At 33.4% G+C, this 14,976-nt stretch overlaps 1 protein-coding gene across 2 annotated transcripts; it reads left to right on the top strand.

Annotated features, from left to right (window-relative positions):
- The first annotated feature begins 711 nt into the window (after positions 1-711).
- LOC113519383 (protein THEM6-like) lies at positions 712-14,764 on the top strand. 2 transcript variants are annotated; one of them, XM_026904444.3, is made up of 6 exons: positions 712-1,132; positions 3,080-3,174; positions 7,029-7,199; positions 8,291-8,505; positions 9,368-9,556; positions 11,010-14,764. In XM_026904444.3, the coding sequence occupies exons 2-6, from the start codon at positions 3,129-3,131 to the stop codon at positions 11,136-11,138; spliced, it is 750 nt and encodes a 249-aa protein (XP_026760245.2). In that variant the 5' UTR covers positions 712-1,132; positions 3,080-3,128; the 3' UTR covers positions 11,139-14,764. The 2 variants fall into 2 exon arrangements, with proteins under 2 accessions (XP_026760245.2, XP_026760246.1); XM_026904445.3 differs by lacking the exon at positions 3,080-3,174 and having other exon boundaries at positions 792-1,132.
- The last annotated feature ends 212 nt before the right edge of the window (positions 14,765-14,976 follow it).

Here is a 14,976-nt window from a genome sequence, read left to right as displayed (position 1 = left end):
GAACCCAGCGCGGGTGACATCGAAATGATTGATTATCATTCCATTTCCGCCATCAAATTTCTTTCGACGTTAAAAGGGACGCTATAACGTATTTAAAGAGGGAGAGAGTTCGAGTGAGCTGTGCCCACCAGAATTGTCTGGTGCCCACTCTAGGGTGTGAGCGGTATTTTTAACTATGCTCCAATGTCTGACAGTACATTAAGAGCACTGTAGCGGTGATCTAAAATTTGTTTAGCGCCAGGCCATATATGCTTATGAAATACTTTGGACGTCAGTGTTTTTTATAATACCTATGTCTATGGGTGATTTTTTAATAATGAAGTGGCAACCCCGCCTGTACTAACGCTATACGCTCGCGGGCCACCAGTAAGAGATAGTAAGTGAGAAAGAAAAGGTATCTCAGTTAGACCATCGTAATGAATTCACATGGAATTCAGCACGATGGTTTCACGTGGAGGTCGACCTGGCAGGATGCATTACTAAAAATGGGACTGGGAGTCCACGTTACTAAAAATACCGGTTATTCTATAGTACGTTACACTACGTCTATATTTTATAAGGTGGATCGACAATTTATTTGCCATCGGAAGTTCAATATGGGCCTACAACTACATATTAATGAGAGTCATGTTGTAATTCCACCCGTTAGTCATCATATTGATAAAATAAATGGCACGCAGTTTGGACTGTGACGGTCAATGTTCACATTCACAATATTCTAATGATCGTAATCAATAATGAACAGGTCCAAGCAAGATAAACATTTTAAGAATAATATTTAATAACATGTGATAATGATTTTCATTGACTGACTGATAACGAGTCGAAAATGTAACTGAAAACAAGCCTCATTGCCTCATTTTCTATTGATTAATTGCGCGCGCAGCACGTCTGACGTTTCTATCTGATACTCGATGAAATTCACTTGACCAGACACCCTGGAGTTATTTTACTTGCTTTCTATTAAAAAATATTATATTTATCTTCATTTAAATTTCTATATGGTTTTAATTTTTTTTTGTTTACTCGAGATTTAATTTGTGATGAAATTGATAATTGAATTTGACAAATCATCGTTGTAATTTGTACTTCTGAGAGTGACAGCCGGTTGGGAGGTCGGAGGTGATTTCAAGTAAGTAATTAGGTGAATGAATACATAATATACAATTGTCTATTTAGATAATGTTATAAATTATAGTTTTTTTTTTAATCATTAGCATCTTTTTGAAGAAATTTTCTACCAGTGAAATTGAATGGGAATCGAATAATAAAAAAACAAAAAAAAATAGATATAGGTAATAATAATTTTAATTTTAATATTAGAATATAAAAACTTTAAAAAAATTACAAATTTTGTGTATTTTATTTCCATTTGTGATAAAATATCCATAGTCTGATTTTTTTTATGTATGTGCAATTAACTATATCCACTGTTACAAACTCGCTTTTATAAAACTAGCTATATCTCGTGGCTTAACACGCGTGAGTCAGTGTATAAAATATCCTGTGCTAAGTTAGGATATAACCTACCCGTGTACGAAATATCGTTCAAAACCGTTGAGTAGTTTTTGCGTGAAAGAGTAACAAACATTCATCTATCCATCCATCGTAACCTTTAGCATTTATGATATTAATAGGATTAATAAATAGGGTGTACAAATGGATATAAATCTCCTAATTTCGAACTCCGAAATTGCATATTTCATATTAGAATGACTAAGAGTAAAGATTGAATTATTAAGTAAATTTTTTAATTGATTTAAATAAAAAGTTTCACAATTCTTCTGTAGGTATTTTTTATGTACTTGATGCAATATATTCGACAATGTTATTTCGATTTTGTGGTTATTTTACGATCGAAAGGGTTTGCTTTTATGTTCTATACAAAGTTTTGTCACGGTTGAAATATTTGGGTAGTTTTTTTTTTAGAACAAAATAACATACAATTTACATGAAAAGATTTGCTGGAAGAAATCTCTTATTAGAGATAAGCTCGCCTTTGTACATTATGTTTAAAATGAATTGTGGTTAACATTATATTTTGTATATATACAAACATAATATATAACATTGTTATATGTTTGTATATTGTTAGTAATGGGGTATGTTAGCTCTATTGCTAGCAATATACATTATAAGGTCGACCTCCGCGCGGTTCCCACTAAAAAACATTATGGTTAATTCTCGTAGAATTCGTCACGATAAGCCAGCTGATCTGCATTTATCCTCACATATCATCTCTCAGTGCTGCCCCGCCTGTTTATACCGATAGCGCAGGCAGGGTTACCATTCCATTCTCACGCATTAAAAAAAATATGCCCACGAATAATAAGGTAATTCCTGATAATGCAATAAAAGAGTTTTGGACTATCTGTCGCGATATATATGAAATACAATTTATTTTTATTAATGCTTACCAAAGTACGCAGATTATTTGCGATGTCATGATTAAATTTAATTATATCTATTATGATATCATTAATTAATAATTATCACTAAACACGTGTTATAATTATACTTAGATGTGACCTCTAAAGTGGTATCAATTATCAATACAAATCATAATAATAAATTAGAAACACTTGATTATCTTTTACAGTCCTATATTACATACTTCCGCATTTGGGAACAATTTTGTTAATACACGTGTAATATGTTTAAAAACCTATGTGCTGAAATTATAAATGGGGAAAAGGGATTGTTAGTAATGAGGTCTAACGGACTCTTTGCTAGCAATACACCCTATAAGGTCGACCTCCACGCGGTTCCCCCTGGAAACAATCGTGGTTAATTCTAGTGGAATTCGTCACGATGGGCTAACTGACCTGCTTTTATCGTCACCTGTCATCCCTCACAGGTGCCTCGTCAACGTATACCGATAGGGCGGGCGGGATTACCATTCTATTATCACCCATTAAAAAAAAAATGGAAAAGTAAATTTTTAACGTACTTAAATGGAATGATAAACGTCTGCGTTATTGGTTTACGCTGCTGGGGTGTCAGTGAGGGATGATAGATTAGGACCAGGGCAAGGCAGTTGGTTTATCGCGACTAATTCATCAGAAATAAAACGTGTTAGTTTCCAGGAGGACTGCGTGGTGGTCGACCTGACAGGGTTATAGTTAGTGATGGAAACGCTGGATAGATTACTAACAATTCTGCCCATCTATGAAAGTAAGTTTGTTTGTTATCTTTTAGGACCTTAACTGTTCAACTAATCATTATTCACTTACATACACTATGTATGTTACTTTTTTATTATTATATGTGTCCTGGTCAATAATATATCCAAATGACGTGGACGACGTTGCAGTTAAAAATTTTTGTTAAAAAATATAATGTTGTAAAACATTAGATGTGCTTTGCACGCTTAAATAACTTTTCTTTATAATAAAAAAAAAAAAACTGCTTATAAAATGAATATGCACTTTAATTGAAGGACGCCATGACAGAGAGCTTCATTACATTTTCAAATGTTGCCAACCTTAGGTACAATAATTTCTAATATACTACAAAAAATGACTTTAATCTTCTAATTATTAAGGCACGGAGTAAACTCTTTCGATAAAAAAAATAATATCAAAATCGGCGTGATATAAATCGTTATAGTAGTAGAATATTGACGGATATATATATAATATATTTAACCTTTGTCAGATCCGTCAGTATTCTACGAGTATGACGAAATATATATAAAAAAAATAAGAAACTCATTCTTTTTGAAATTGATTAAAACTGAAATTTTGCAATGACTCCCTAATTCTTTACCAATGACATACCATAGAAAAAAAAAGGTCGTAATATGGTATTTAATATTTTTATATACAATATTGAAACTATTTGCTAACATTATACTATCAGGCACTAAATAAAACATGCCATCAATGTACAGATATAGTCTCGTATATCTTAAGTAATATTAAAAACGGAAAGTATATAATTTTATTTTGTTTGTATTGGAAACACTCAAAAAATGCTTAACGAATTTTAAAAATTCTTTCACCTACAGATAACCAGCGGGTCTACCATGAAATGAAATTTCGGACTCAATTTCGTGTTTTTGTTTATACCAAAATCGGACCAATAAATGGAGTTTAACATTTCGTTCGTCATACACCCTATTACAAAAGTCAAAAGGAACAATATTTTAACATTTTGTAATATTTCCAAACGGCATGTATTATGTAATTTTAACATCAAACTTCTATTTCGTTTGGCTCCGAAATTTCGGAAAACATTTCATGGTAGGCCCCCAGATTACGAGCGAGTAACACGAGCTGTATACGATCTAATTTAAATTTTTAGCTATCTACCCGTGGCAAGCCGGGGCGCATCGCTAGTTAGAGATATTGTACAGTTTGCTCGTATTGATTCAATGAAACTTGTAATCATCACATACCTTATCAACATCTTTTCCAATTTAGTTTACTGTTATTGGGTTTCTCTTGCGTCAACAGGACGACACCATGGCGCGTGAACATCTATGGTTATGTGTATTTAATTACTATTGGTGTCGTGTTTATGGCGGTTTCGTAGAAATAAACGTGGTCCAACACGTTTCCACGTTACACAGAGTGGACTTAAAATATATTGAATATCATCATCATGTCAGCAGTTTTTTTTTTAATGGGTGATAATGGAATGGTAACCCCACCCGCGCTATTGGTATACATCGGCGGGGCACCAGTGAAGAATGATAGGTGAGGATGAAGTAGGTCAGTTAGCCCATCGTGACGAATTCAACAAGAATTGTTCACGATGGTTTCCAGGGGGAACCACGTGGAGGTCGACCTGATAGGGTTTAGATTGCTAGCAATGTCGAACTCCATTGCTAACAATCCCTTTCCCCCCATATCAGCAGTTAATTGCCTACTACTAAACATAAGCCTTCACCCATAGATTATATAGATAGTTTCTCCATAGAAATGCTTCGAGAAAAACGGGTCAACTTTTTCATACAATTTTACGTGATAAATAGTTGAGTGATTCCTTTATAACTTCTATATTTATTTTGTCTTATCATTTCTGCATATTTTTAAAGCATAAATTTTAGTTATATTTATTAAAAAATATGTCAAGGTACATTGTATGCGTAAGTATATAGAACACATAAAAAAACGAGTTAGCTGATCGATTGAGAGATCGAAAAAAGATGCTCGATTTTTGAGGCTCGATGCTCTATCTAGATAATCTAACCCTCCACCATAAGTGGGGGTTTTCCAGTAGTTGCCACGCATGGCAAGCGAGTTGGCAACCATAGTTAGGGTTGGTGATGTTTTAAGAGGGACGCTGCCGCCCAAATTTCGACCATTAACGCTTTCTTAGTCGTCTTTAAAAACCACACATCACGCGACCACACGGCACATTTTTTAGACGCTCTTAAAACATTTAAGCTATTCAAACTATTTTTTTCCCATGAAGTTCTGTTTTGGTGGGCAGGAAGAACCGCTTGAAGGGCCACTATCCTTACATACAACTTTTCTTCATCCACTTTCCTAACTCGTCTCATCCATGCACGCTTGTATCAGATGTTATTGATCTCTTGAGGGAGAGCCCTCAGAAATAGAATACGACACTATCTGATTATAATAGGTATTTTTAAATCGAAAAGAATGTAAGATAATTAAATTGAATAAAAATGGTAACTTGCGCTATCGGTAAGCGCTGGTAGGGTCCCAACGAAGGCTGATAGATGAGGTTAGAGTCAAGTCAGCCGTTCATACAAATTCATTTGAAATAAATCACAATGGTTATGAACTGCGAGTGGACCATTTCTTTTTTTTTATAACACAGGGGGCAAACGAGCATGCGGCTCACCTGATGGTAAGTGACTACCGCTACCCATGATCACCCACAACACCAGCGGCATTGCAGGTGTGCTGCCGGCCTTTTAAAAAGGAATATACTCTTTTCTTGATGGTTATGTTGTCGTATCGATTCGGAAATACTGCTGCTGGAAGTTGATTCCAAAGAATGGTTGCGCGTGGGAGAAAGTGCCTTGAAAAACGCACGGAGGAAGACCGCTACTCATCCAGATGATTGGGATGAAACTTTAGTTTGTAGCGGGTTGTACGATACAGACCAGAAAGGATATATTGCTAACAATGAGTACTAACCTCCATGTGACTAACACCCCCCCCCCTCTCACGATCATTAAACAAGTAGGTTTTATTTGTGTAACTTAGAATGTCAAACAAGCTGACGTGAAGTATAGTGGTAAGTGGTAGGAAAGGAATTGTCAGTAATGCAGACTAAAGGGCGTCAGCCTGTGTGCCATTCTAAATATCATAAAAACATATCCTAAATGGTTTGTAATATTTTTATTTTTTATATATGTTCACAATATTTATTTGATTATTTTTCCTTATACATGTTGCAATTACGTCTAAATAAAAAAAAAACAAGTGGACTGCGGTTCCAATGATTTTAACGTGCGAGTACTACCTATATTAGGGAGAAAGGGATTGTTAGTAATGGAGTCTAAAAGGATATATATCTATGTATATATCCAATATATAAATATAGATATCCTATATAGCAAGACATCTCGTCGATCTTTACGCGGTTGCTTTTGCAAAATATCGTGGTCGGTTTAGTTTGAATTCGTTACGATGGATGGAACTGACCAGGTTTTATCTTCACTTATAGTCACTGGTGTGGAGTTACCATCGCATTTTCACCTATTGTAAAATAAATATGCCTACAGACTTGAACGACACGTGTAGACGTATTTAAGGGGAGACCTGGTAGAACGTATTTACTCTTAATGTGGACTGGAGCATTTTAGCTATGCGTAAAGACATGTCTGAGAACACATAGGCATCTTTTTAGGCGGTCAGGTCCTTCCTGGAGTATAATCTTAAATACGCAAATGATAGTACCATGGACATCACAAAAATATACTGTGATGCCTATGATAAGATTTACGCGTTGCAATTCCTGAAGGCTTAAGTGTTATGTCTCCTTTCCCTGGAGTTTATTGGGGTGTTTAAGTCTTCTAAAACAGTTGATTTTCTTGTCATTTCCAGGGAAGATGTGGACGGTTTGCATGCCAGGATGGGTTTCAGTGGTGGCTGCTGGAGCGCTGATATTGTACGGAACCATAGATGTAGCTTACTTCGCTAGAATGATGTATACTGTTGCCAAAGCAAGGTACTTCAAGAAGAAAGTTTGCATACTGGACACCACGAAAGTTAATTGTAAGTTTTATTTATTAAATTATTAATATTGTCTTTATATGGGTTTGTGATATGGGTTTACCCGTATATGTCTGATAGGAGGAAGGAATTGTTAGTAATTTTAACGAGATGTAACATAAAATGAAAACTCCGCCCTTGCTGGGGAAACAAGAAAAGTGTTGACAGATGAAGACGAAGTCAGGTCAGTTTGCTGATCTTGACGAATTTATCAGGAATTAACCACTATACTAACCTCCACGCTGAGATCGACCTGATCAGCCCTATTGCTAGCAATATACCCTATATTGCTAGCAATAGGGCTGCTGACCTTGATTTCCTCAAGAAAGAATTGTGGTTAATTTCTAGTGAATTCGTCATCATAGGCCAACTGACTTGATTTCATGGATCGTTTAATTTTCATTCAATAAAAATGTTTCCCTGGAGAAAGGGATTGTTAGCAACGATTCCATTGTTGGCTAACCATGGGGTCGTTGTTAACCCCCGTTAGATCGTCCTCTACGCGGTTCGCCCTTGAAATTATCGTCGTTAATTCGTTACCATGAGCCAGTTGACCTGAATTCGCCGTTAGCCGTTAATTGTCCAGTGCCGAACATAGCTCTCTTATTGGGGGATTTTGCCAGATGTTGCCACGCTTGGCAGGCGGGTTGACAACCACGGTTAGGCTTTGGAGATGCTTTAAGAGGGACGCTGCTGCCTCATCATCCCCATGCGCATCCCTTGACCATTAAGTTCCCTTAATCGCATCTTACAACACCTACGGGCAAGGAAGGGGTGGTGACCTTCTTATGCAGGGACTACACGACTATCTTTCATATTTATAGTTATTTAATTTCATCAGGTATTTTTTTAAGGAATGATAATGAAATGGTAACCCCATCTGCGTTATCGGTATATACTGGTCGGGCACCAGTGAGGGATGATTGGTGAGGATGAAAGGCAGGTCAGTTAGCCCATCGTGTCAAATTCAATGATAAATTAGTCACGATAGTTTCCAGGGGGAACTGCGTGGAGGTCGACCTGATAGGGTATATTGATAGCAACGAGGATTAACCTCCCTATTACTAACAATCCCTTCTCTCCAATTTCACCAGGTTGGTGTCTGCTCAACGATGTAGATACACTGTTATACCATATGAATAATGCTCGGTATCTCCGCGAGCTGGACTTCGCTCGGGCGGACTTCTACGAGCGTACGGGACTGTTCCTTAACATTAAGGCGGCAGGGGGTGCTTTAGCGCAGGCCGCCTCCACCATCCGGTACAGGCGGTACCTGAAACCGTTCACTAGATTCACAATTACTTCTAAGGTTAGTTAAATATTTACAGCGAAATCATAGCAAATTAAGTTTATAGGAAGGGAGCTCTATGCAAACCTCACATCTACTTTTTATTCTGCTCTTACCAATTGATATAAGCAAATGAAGAAATATAAATCAACCAGACTTGCTTGGGAGACTTGCTTGGGCAAGCCAACGATTTTTGTACAAAGGTACCCCTCTGTCCCATTTATATTTCTACCTTGAAGCAGTTGTGTTTACATGGCTGTGTTTCGGTTTGAGGGGTGGGTTATGGCTTACTAAGTATAGAGGTATAACACTTTAGTCATTAGGAATGGTAACGGATGGCGGGTATCATGAGCGGAACAGTATACTCTGTTATGTCAATGATGTCATTATTTTCATGTCTATATGCGATTGTTAGTACTTTCCATCAGACGAGCCGTTAGCTTGTTTGTCATTCTAAGCTGTAAAAAAGAAACGAAATAAAACAATTATTAAAAACATTTAGACAAATCTCATAAGAGAGGGTCAATTTCGATCTGTTTTTATTACTTCTAATATTAATATATATAGCTTATGCTTTATGGGGTTCCTTATATTATAATGTCATATCCTACACTACTCTGGGATGGCTTGCGGTTAGGTGGAGCGAGGATGTATGTAGGGATATAGGTAATAACTGGAAATGAAGAGCCGAAGATTATGCTCAGTGGTGTGTCTTGGGACGATCCTATGTCCAGCATTTGATTGCAGTAGACTGCTTGTTGTGATGAGGATGACAAGGAACCCCTGTACAAACACTCGGATGGCGTATATCTTTCAGTTGAACAGATCAGTTTCTTTTTTTTATAAATTTTGAGGATCATGAGGAAATAAATATGAATTCCAGGTAATATACTGGGATGAGAAGACGTTATTCATGGAACACGAGTTTATCGGTCCCGGTGGATTCGTGCACGCGGTGGCGGTGTGCCGGCAGAGGATCATAGACACGTCAGCTTCGGCTATAGTGGAGTTGCTGTTGCAGCTGCATTGCTCAGGCACTTGCCATCCGCCGATAGAGAAGATGCCTCCAGAGGTAGGCAAATAAAGAATTGTATTATACTAATTTCATCGTATCGAAGAAAAAAAACCTCATATTGCCACTTGCTTATTGCTTACTTGACATGACCGTAAATGGGGGGGGGGGGGGCATTGAGGGGCAATGCTCTACCTTAAACTGAAAGACCCTAAGAAAATTAGATAGATTTGCTTTTTCGAAGTTAATTATGGCCTACCAAAAAGTTCTTTTGCCCTACCATAAATTTGGGTCTAGTTACGACCTTGTTATCTGATCTATCCTTGTCATACCTCAACTTCTATCGTTAAGTATAAATATGTACATAATCTAATACGATTTAAAGAAATATGCATATCACCTTAAAAATACTCCCTAAATTGTTATTCCACAACTTCTTAACAAACATATATTCCATAATCTGTATCCAATAGTGGATATGGATGCATATTCGCTTCGATAACCACATGCTTTGTGTTGTAACAAATCTTTAAATTTTCTTTTAAACAATGTTTACTCTACTCTCACTGTCAGCCGCTCATTAAATAGCTAAGATAGGGCCCCAGGGAACTAAATGATCTTAACTGTTAAACAAAAAGAATCTTAAAATCTGATTACATATTAGTATATATCTTGCAATACGGAGACGATTCTGAGAAGTCAAGCCTAAGTCTAAAGCCTGTGGAGTAAACTTTGCAGGCAAGCAGTGTGTGGTGGGGGGCATATATGTGTAGCATTGGACAATGGAGTCAGTGAATGCAGGTGGCTCAGGATCTTATGGCAGTCTATGGGGGAGGTTTATGTTCAGCAGTTGACAGATAATGATTGAAATGATGACTAAACGATGGATTGGTTGTGATAATGATAAGTATTTTGAAAGGGATAGACAATCCAAATATAATTTCAAATTACTACATGCTTCGATTTTATAAAACTTCTACGCATTACATCAAATTTATATTACATCAACGCTTCAAAATTATTATTTTTTTATTTACCCTAGTTAAACCGCTTCAAATACTAGGTGTATTTATTCACCATCGTCATCATCACCCGTTCATCATCAAAACGCAAACGCACATCATTAACATAATTTTTGGTTACCTAAGACGTTGTAACCTAAATTAACCGAGTTTTGTATTAAATAGAATTACAAAATATGTACTAATATGTAGTTCTATTTTTGTCAATTCTCTGAGAGTCGTATATCGGTTTGAAGGGTGAGATATAGCAGTGAAATTACAGGGTATTGAGACGTTTCTTAATTTTCCGGAATGGCAACACTTCATACGCTGCCATTCCGGATTAATTACTCAGTATTCTATAATGTCAATTCGTATTTTTAGGCGACGATTACCATTTTCTATTCAGGTGGCTATTAAGTTATTTACCATTTCCAGCAGCATTAAATATTTACAAAGTTATTTAAATTCACATTTCTGGTTTTGATATAGAATTAAATTTCAATTTTTAGTTGGAACTCTGGGTGCAAAGCAATGAACTGAGTTCAGCCAAACTTCGGGGCGCGTCTGCCCCTAAACTCGCTCCAGAACCAAAACCCCTCGACTGCGGGGAGACGTTACCAACACCGGCGAGTGAATGAAGTAACCTAACCCACTGCCAGAATGATAATGTGAGGTACCGATTGAATTAAGGGCTAAGTTGACCAATATTGCTTGTATTATAAATAAATTTATATTGGCTCTACTCACGTTTGTCTTCGGTGTTGCCAGACTAATTTTGGATTCGATAGTTTTTTTTTATTTGTTTATTATGCTAAATTATAATAGAATCATTCTAAGGTCCAATTAATGCATTAACTCTATGCGGTTTTCATTAGGCGCTGCACGATCACATTCATTTACTTACAGATACAGTAAATTTAATATAATTTTATGTAATTTAATATAATATTAGTAAATACATGAGTATAGGCGATATAAATAGGCATAATTTATTATCAATTACAATAGTTATTGTTTAAAGATACATACTTTTATTATTTCTTTTTATTTCATTATTTATTTATTTAATTCAGGTAAATAGACATTTTTTTACATGTACAGGTATGATATTGAATAAATTTAAATAAAATGTAAACTTTAATCTATATTATAAACTATATCTTTTTCACATTTAAAGTATGTAGTTTTAAAATGAAAGTATGGCAACACACAAATTCAATATATCTATAAATAAAATTTGAAAACGTAGATTTCATTCAATACATAGATAAAGTGTGGAAATGAATGAAATGCAATTTTGCAGAGTATTTTACACATTAAATGAAATTAAATGTATATATTATTATATTAATTAATTTCATCGTTCTTTGAAGAATTTTCGAATGAAGTCAAAATATTTGTCAGTAAGAACAAACATAGTAAGTTCATTAAATTCTCGTTTTTACTTTAATATAAATTATATAAGTCATGTATAAAAATAACAGTTTTAAAAACTATTTCAAGAAGTTTAATATATAAAGCGTTACATTACAAAAAAAATTTAAAGTTAGTTATGCAGAAAGCAGCCGTTTTTTGTAGACAACCCAGGTAATGTTTATTCCATTTTTTTCAATAAAAACACACAAAAAGTCGCAAAATTCTCACTTCGCTAAATATCATTTATAGTATTTAAAACTATTCTTTTATATTTATATAATTTATTAATTATGTATTAGCCCTTAAAGTGTGAGATATATAATGATAAATTGTGTCCGTTCTTGTAGTGAAGTGGTGAAATTTTTCGAGTTCTAGTCTAGTGTAAATGGACTTATCATAACATATGGTACTTTATTATTGTTCACGATAAAGTTGATAATACTTAAAATTATTATGTATGCGTAAAATTATTATAAACTATATTAATGTGGAAAGATATTTACTGAGTTTATAAACCAAGTGATCGAATTATTGTGAGAGATTTTATGTGCATTTAGTGCGCTGTAAGGGCACAAGATGGAGTGACAATTTGAAAGTAATTACAAAATATTATTCTAGAAATATATTGTTATTTATATTGTATTACAGTAAAATCCTTACTAATATTATAGTTGTGAATTTACTAAATTAATTGTGTTTGTTTTAAAAAAATTGTTTGTTATCATTTGGTGCCTGATTGACTCAACCAATCATAATAAAATTTAATATATAAGTACTATTTGGGATGAAGAAGGATATAGGCTATTATTTATTGCAGTCGCGCGTACGAAGTCGTGGACAAAAGCTAGTTAATATATCAACAAAGAAGAAATTATAAGTACAGTATAATGTGAATTATTCTGTAATTGGCTTTGATTTAACAAACAAAGCTTTAGTAATTTTATGTAAATATCATTATTTTACTGATTTTATAGTTGTATCTACTAGGAGTGAGTAATATTTATATATTATTTATTGTTATGAATATATATATATATATATATATATATATATATATATATATATATATATATATATATATATATATATATATATATATATTGATTACAATATCTATATATTGGCCCAACAATGAATATATTAAGTATCTGTTATCAAATATATAATATTGAAATATAATGAATATGAATATCCGATCAATTTGTGCGGTATTGAAATTTTTTTAATTAAGCGACTTTTTCCTCCATTAATGTCGAGAGGAACTCAATGTATAGATATTGGTTGGGTACAGATATTACCCATGTCTAGTTACCTACTTAATTATATATATTTAGTTTTTTCTAATAGTTGATATATTTTCTTGTAATGCTATTCTGTAAAGTAAAACTCGAATACCACTAGTAGACATGCGAATAATTTGCACGTGGTTTAATGTCGAAAAAGATCGAATTTATTTATATATAAATTGATACTTCGACTTATTCAACCATCTAACTCACTTTAGTTTTCTGTATTCAATTAATTTGTTATTGGCGAAGTTTACAGAATATGAAAATTAGATGGAGTGAAAGTGAAAATGAAGTGAGATGTAATTTACAGAACAGTATTCACGAAAATATTGGTACCTTCCTATTATTTAATATTGGGTGTATATTGAATGAAAATTAATGGATTTGTATGTGATAATTTAATTTTGTTAATATGTAATTGTAATTATAAACATTTTTAATCAATGTGTGACAAAATCCTTTTTTGTGATATACTTGTTGGGGTCATGATATCAAAACTCGATGTTGTTTTATCATTGAAAATATAAAATATTTTTATTGTCATTAGAGAAAAAATTAATTTATAATTATCTGTGAAATACTTTCGTAGTTTTACTAATGTTAGTGAGAAAATGAAAATTCATTCATACCATGCAACTTGGACCATTCAATATCGGAGATCATAATTATGTTTTCTCAACTTTAGTTAAAATTCACTAATTTTTGTTAATTTTTTCAAATAATCTTAAATTATTAGCTAGTATAAGCTAGCGTGTAGGCATGTTTATAATATACATGTATTTCTTGTTGTTTTTAAATTTTCGATTTATGAAATTTCTGTCTTAATTCATTATGTGGTAATCTTAGATTATATACTTGTAGATAGAGCATCAAGTACTACTACTTATAAACAGTTTTAAGTAGGTAGGTAAATGATACACCTTATTAAATAGATAGAGCGTCGAGTCTCAAAAAACGGGTAAACTTTTTGTCAGCTAATTGTCATATTAGCTGATTCGTTTTTTATCAGTGTTCTATATACTTACGCACATAATGTATCTTGATGTATCTATATTTAATTATTAATTAAATGAGTTTTTAGGCGTAAAAAAGATGCAAAAATTATAAAACGTAAATATAGAAGTTATAAAAAAATCACTCATAACTATTTATATGAAAAAGTTGACCTGCTTTTCTCGAAGTATTTGTATGGAGACATTCTATCTATATAATCTAAGGTGATATGGTTATGTTCATAGTTGTACGTATGGCTAATGTTTTCGATATCTGTCATACATGTAACTGTACATGAATGTAATACTTTGATAGAAAACAAAGGTTAATAATGATGACTCCGGAGTTGAATGTTTTGAGTCATACTATATGTATTTCTATATATATAAACAAATTAACAATTGTAGACTATATGATAGTCTTTAAAAAAATTTAATGTAAAATTTTTATTTATACTCACAAGGTATACCTATCTAGACTTAGTTTGACATTTTGATTACAAATACAAAATTGTCAAAATATAAAAAACTTTTATACACTAAGTGTAATTAAAGGTTACAATATAATCTGTGACGTTTTTCTATTTTACCTCACCTTTAGTTTTGAAATTGCTTTAATTTTAATAATTAATAATAATAATTAATAATTTAATTTTATATTTTTTTTGTGTTTCTTCATTTGTACTAAGTACCTGTATCTGTGAAAACTTTATTGGCTAATGAATTATTTAATTGTTTAACTATACAAGTGTTTTATGTGTTTTTTAAAGCTGTATGTT

The sequence above is a fragment of the Galleria mellonella genome, unplaced genomic scaffold, assembly GCF_026898425.1.
Source record: "Galleria mellonella isolate WM207_F2 unplaced genomic scaffold, CSIRO_AGI_GalMel_v1 utg352, whole genome shotgun sequence".
In the NCBI taxonomy this organism is placed as follows: Eukaryota; Metazoa; Arthropoda; class Insecta; order Lepidoptera; family Pyralidae; genus Galleria; species Galleria mellonella.
This window is presented reverse-complemented; position numbering and strand designations above follow the sequence as displayed.

What these genes read in the sequence shown, in the direction of transcription:
- LOC113519383 (XM_026904444.3), top strand. Translation starts at nt 3,129, where the DNA reads ATGGAAACGCTGGATAGATTACTAACAATTCTGCCCATCTATGAAA. An exon ending in GATTCACAATTACTTCTAAG is followed by an intron (nt 8,506 to 9,367) that starts GTTAGTTAAATA and finishes TATGAATTCCAG; the next exon opens with GTAATATACTGGGATGAGAA. An exon ending in TAGAGAAGATGCCTCCAGAG is followed by an intron (nt 9,557 to 11,009) that starts GTAGGCAAATAA and finishes TTCAATTTTTAG; the next exon opens with TTGGAACTCTGGGTGCAAAG.